This window comes from Penaeus vannamei, chromosome 12, assembly GCF_042767895.1.
Source record: "Penaeus vannamei isolate JL-2024 chromosome 12, ASM4276789v1, whole genome shotgun sequence".
Lineage (NCBI taxonomy): Eukaryota > Metazoa > Arthropoda > Malacostraca > Decapoda > Penaeidae > Penaeus > Penaeus vannamei.
The window spans coordinates 30,684,169-30,689,168 of NC_091560.1; the positions used below are offsets into that span (position 1 = coordinate 30,684,169).

Here is a 5,000-nt window from a genome sequence, read left to right on the forward strand (position 1 = left end):
TTCAAATGACCTTACCATTCGCAAAAAAAATCTTCCATGGACACCTTGCAAAGTTACCAGTCTGTGCCCCCTTGGGGGAGGGGTTGACTATAAAAGGACCAATTCTCAGTATATTATTTGTAATTTACTCCGAAACTTCCCTGGTACCAACCATGCTCTTCCCCTGCTATCAAGGCCATTATTGTGGGTGTTGGGGAGACGGGATATCTGCATTATAATTTCATTATAATTTGGTACTGATGGATTTGTGTGGAATCCAGTGTTAAAACTTATAGATATCTCTGATGATTTATTGTCAAATTAATAGAAATTTGAGTTGCAAGAGTACAAGTGGCTGAGGGTTGTTGGCTTTTGCTAGAGTGCTGCTATGTTACAACTTCAGCTTTACATCATACATTTGAGATAGAATACTGCCTATATAATTGTAAGAAGAATTACCTATTTTGAATGTCATTGGGGGGGTTCTTCTAATCATTGTAATATTGTTTAGAATTGTGTAATTCCTATCATTAAAAGTGTTTTAGTATTATCAAGTTTGTGTCAAAAGAAGGAAGTACAGTCAAGCCTTGCATTTGATGATTGATTGGTACTGAAAAAGGCTCATTGAAATGAATTTGCTAGATGCAAACAATTAAACTAATAGGATGCACTAAGCTCAAGCAAATTGAAGATGGTATTCTTGTAGAAGACAAAAAGTTGCTGTCATTGGTACAAAAAATAATCTGAAGATGCTAACAGTAATTCCACAAGTAAAGGCAAAAGATTGCAGAAAGTACTGCTCACAGCTTAAGTCCATTTAATGCTTTACCTTGCAGTGCATAATTCCGTAAAGGCAATGTATGTTGTAGGCTGTTGGGGGCGGATCGCCTATCATTTCTGCCCCTGGGCAGTGCCTGAAAGCACACTCAGTCATGGTAACTTACACTGTTGAATAAATTTTGTCACATGAAGTTGAGGAACTTGTCTGGCAAATGCATCTGTACTGTAAAGAATGACCATGATTTGTTTAGTATTAAGAAAAGTTTGTTATAATCTTTTTTTCTCTCTCTTTTCTTTTCTTTTCTTTTTATCATAATGTGTTTAACACTATTGCATATGATTCATCTTTAAGCACCACATTTTAATCACTTTTGCTTTGTCCTGCATTGTTTTTCTTGTAAGTTTTTTTTTTTTCCTTATGATATTTGTGTGGTTTCTTTTTACTTTACATTTACCTTTGTCATCATTATCAGTCATTGGCTTGGTCTTTCTCTTACCCATACTTATTTACAAATGACCATTTATCAACACAAGCTGGATAGCAATGATACAATGTGCTTTACTTTGTGAGGCATAATACAGTACTTTGTAGAGAGTGGAAAGGGAGTCTATGTTGAACTTAATTTGGTGATAATAATTGTTGCCAAAAACAATTTTTGATAGGCAGATACAGTGCTTGTTAACAGTTCGGAAAGTTAACCAGTCTGTTGCAGCATTTACAGACAGCTGGCTGATCATAGGGATGAACCATTATTATTATTTATTTACTTATTATTTTATTTTATTTATATATATATTTATTATTATTATATAAAATATTTTCTCCCTTTAATCTTTTAGGCAGCTGGATACCTTGTTGACTTGATTCGCACAAAGAGAATGTCAGGCCGTGCTGCTCTCTTTGCTGGTCCTCCAGGAACTGGAAAAACTGCTATTGCTCTTGCTGTGGCACAGGAACTTGGAAACAAGGTGAAGAGTGTATTTTTTCTTTTGTCAGCATCATCATCCATCATCCTTGTCATTGTCATTGCCATCATCGTCATCATCATCATTAGTTATCATCATCGTCGTCATCATCATTATCATCATCATGTCATTATTTTGTTATAGTTTATATAAAAGGTCTAGAAGAATATTGTTAGTATTCTCTCTTAAATTGGTTTATGTCCCTAGATTTTTTCTGTTTTTATCAAAAGAGAAGTTACACAAAATGTAATGCTTGTCACTCAAAATTGCTTATTCTCAGTACATTAGTGCTCTGAACATCAGATGTTGAATTTATTTATATAACAGGGCTTAGCAGATGATGGAAACAATGAATTCCATGTGTTTCTTAAAATAAAAGTACCCTAGTCTAGTGATGTCATTCAGTAAATCATTTGACAGGTACCTTTCTGCCCCATGGTGGGATCAGAGGTTTACAGTTCGGAGATCAAGAAGACCGAAGTGCTGATGGAGAACTTCCGCAGGGCCATAGGGCTTCGAATTAAGGAGGTCAAAGAAGTTTATGAAGGAGAAGTAACAGAACTGACACCTGTTGAAACTGAGAATCCTATGGGGGGTATGAATGATTCTTTTTTTATTTTTTTGTTCTGATAGTGACTGAGATGTATATGTAGTTTAAGTTGTGTTAACATCCATACAATAATATGTAGGTATAAGGAAATTTTTTACAGAAATTGGTTCTTTAATCATATAGTAATAAATAGACAACAAAGTTAAATGTCACTGTCTATTACAGGATTTGGGAAAACTGTGAGTCATGTGATCATTGGCTTGAGAACAGCAAAGGGAACAAAACAGTTGAAATTAGATCCTAGTATCTATGAGACACTGCAGAAAGAACGAGTTGAAGTTGGAGATGTCATTTATGTGGAAGCTAATTCTGGGGCAGTTAAGAGACAGGGAAGATCGGACACATATGCAACTGAGTTTGATTTGGAGGTAAGGATAGATATTCAGCTAAGTTTAGCTAAGTTTTGTGTATGAATGGGCCTTTTGTGTAACTAAAACCAAACATGAAAGAAAAAAGTTAAAAGAATTGCTATTCACTTCACAATTCCATGATTTAAACTAAGCTTTTATCTTTTTTAAGGCTGAGGAGTATGTCCCACTGCCTAAAGGTGATGTGCACAAGAAGAAGGAAGTAATTCAGGATGTCACGCTCCATGACCTGGATGTTGCCAATGCTCAACCTCAAGGGGGACAAGACATCCTCTCTATGATGTCACAACTTATGAAGCCAAAGAAGACTGAGATCACAGGTAAATGTCATGTAAATGTTACCTGTTTATTTTTAGCTGATTGGGAAGAGGGGAGAAGGCTGTATGATGACCTTTAACCTTCTCTGGGCCCTATTTCAGTTATGATAGGTCAGGTTCAGTAAATGGTTTTCAAGATACATTATTTCCTTGGTAAAATTGAAACCTGTTGATCCTCATATTGTCAGTATAACCTTTGTAAAAAAAAAATGGTGATGAATGATCTGAAATTTTTATGAATGTCCTTGTACATATTAATGATGTTACCGTTTCTTCCTTTACATAACAGAAAAGTTGCGGTTGGAGATTAACAAAGTGGTAGACAAATACATTGATCAAGGTATTGCCGAGTTGGTCCCAGGTGTTCTGTTCATTGATGAAGTTCATATGCTTGATATCGAATGTTTCACCTTTCTTCACCGAGCACTTGAATCAAGAATAGCACCCATTGTCATCTTCGCCACAAATAGAGGCCGATGTATCATCAAGTAAGTATGAAGTTAGGTGGATTGACACTTGCACCTTGACTACGCCCATGTTATTTTTTCATGATTAATGTATATGCAGCTTAAAGGCAGCTTAGTGTACAAAAATGGTTTATGGCTTGGTAAGGTAAATTCACGGAAAACACTGAATGAATAATTTTAGAGAAATTCCTTGTTTTAAGGTTTATGATCATGTTTTATCTTTTACAAAATTACAGGGGAACAGAAGACATAGTATCTCCTCATGGCATCCCTCGAGACTTACTGGATCGCCTCATAATTGTAAGAATGAAGCCTTATGGACAGGAAGAGGTCACGCAGATCATTAAGATTCGAGCTCAGATTGAAGGAATCAAAATAGACAATGAGGCTTTGTTAGAGCTCAGTTCTCTTGCAGAAAGAGCTTCTTTGAGGTAAGACAGTTTGAGAATAATTTAGTTGGGGATGTTTGACATTATACAAAAGTTGTATGGAGGAGTACTCCAATTTAGCCCCATTAAAGAAAGTTTGTTCATTAGCAAGTTTTGTGCAGTGTAGAAAAATATCCAGCTAGAAAGATTTTGCTCCACAAATGTCAAATTTCCATACAAACTGCTGGGTGGATTGTTTTACACACACTGGTATAAAATTCCAGATTTTCTAAATAATCCAAAATTAAATATTATCTTAAAATGGAATACTATAGTATAGAATATGAAAATATTACAAAAGTATTTATTGTTTATAAAACCAGATGTTCCATTTTTCATTTGATAATCTCCTGAAAACCCTGTGAGAGCAAAACAGAATTCTGGATGTTCACCCTATTAACTACAGAATTGAATTTTAGTTAGTGGCCAGTAATACAAGCTGTTGGTGCCCATCAGCAGTTTCCCTCATTTGTGCCCACCTGGCTTGGTATTTCAGCCACCACTGTAGGCACCTATAGCTTATACTTGTATTCCATTTAAAAAAAAAAGAAATTAAAAAGAAAAAGAAAAAAGTGCCTCAAGCAAATGTGTTACAACACATGGGAAGTGACTGGATCCCTAGATGAGCTACTTATCCCTGTGTGTGTCCTGGGATAAGAGCCCCACATAAGTGGTTATACTAAATATGGAGGTCTAACAGTAATATTAAACTTCAGTTATTTGTATATCGTCCTTACACTTCCCTTGAGGATCAACTAGATGCTTTTATATATGACAGCACAGCCTTTAAAAAAAGATATTCAGCGCCTTTTCATTCTGTGTTTATAATTGCAGATATGCCGTGAGACTGCTTACCCCCTCCAATGTGATGGCCCAACAGAATGGAAATGAAGCTGTGACTGCTGATGATGTTAGGGAGGCTGCTGATCTGTTCATTGATGCCAAAACTTCTGCACAAGTTTTGGCGGAGAATGCTGATAAATTTATGAAATAAAACTAAAGTAAATGAAATCTCTTAATGTACAATGGAAAAAATGTGGCATATGTGTAGTGAAATGAATGAACTTGTGAGAATGAAGAATTGG

The 5,000-nt window shown here is 35.6% G+C and overlaps 1 protein-coding gene across 2 annotated transcripts in view; it reads left to right on the forward strand.

The window, feature by feature from the left end:
• Positions 1–5,000, forward strand: part of pont (RuvB-like helicase pontin) — a 23,584-nt gene that overhangs the window by 18,550 nt on the left and 34 nt on the right. For both annotated transcript variants that reach the window (XM_027367945.2, XM_070128208.1), the window contains 7 exons: positions 1,600–1,728; positions 2,146–2,320; positions 2,501–2,703; positions 2,855–3,023; positions 3,310–3,508; positions 3,724–3,918; positions 4,750–5,000. The exon at positions 4,750–5,000 is cut by the window's right edge and continues 34 nt beyond it. In XM_027367945.2, coding sequence (XP_027223746.1) covers positions 1,600–1,728; positions 2,146–2,320; positions 2,501–2,703; positions 2,855–3,023; positions 3,310–3,508; positions 3,724–3,918; positions 4,750–4,909 — 1,230 coding nt within the window. In that variant the 3' untranslated portion in view covers positions 4,910–5,000. The remainder of the gene's footprint in view (positions 1–1,599; positions 1,729–2,145; positions 2,321–2,500; positions 2,704–2,854; positions 3,024–3,309; positions 3,509–3,723; positions 3,919–4,749) is intronic.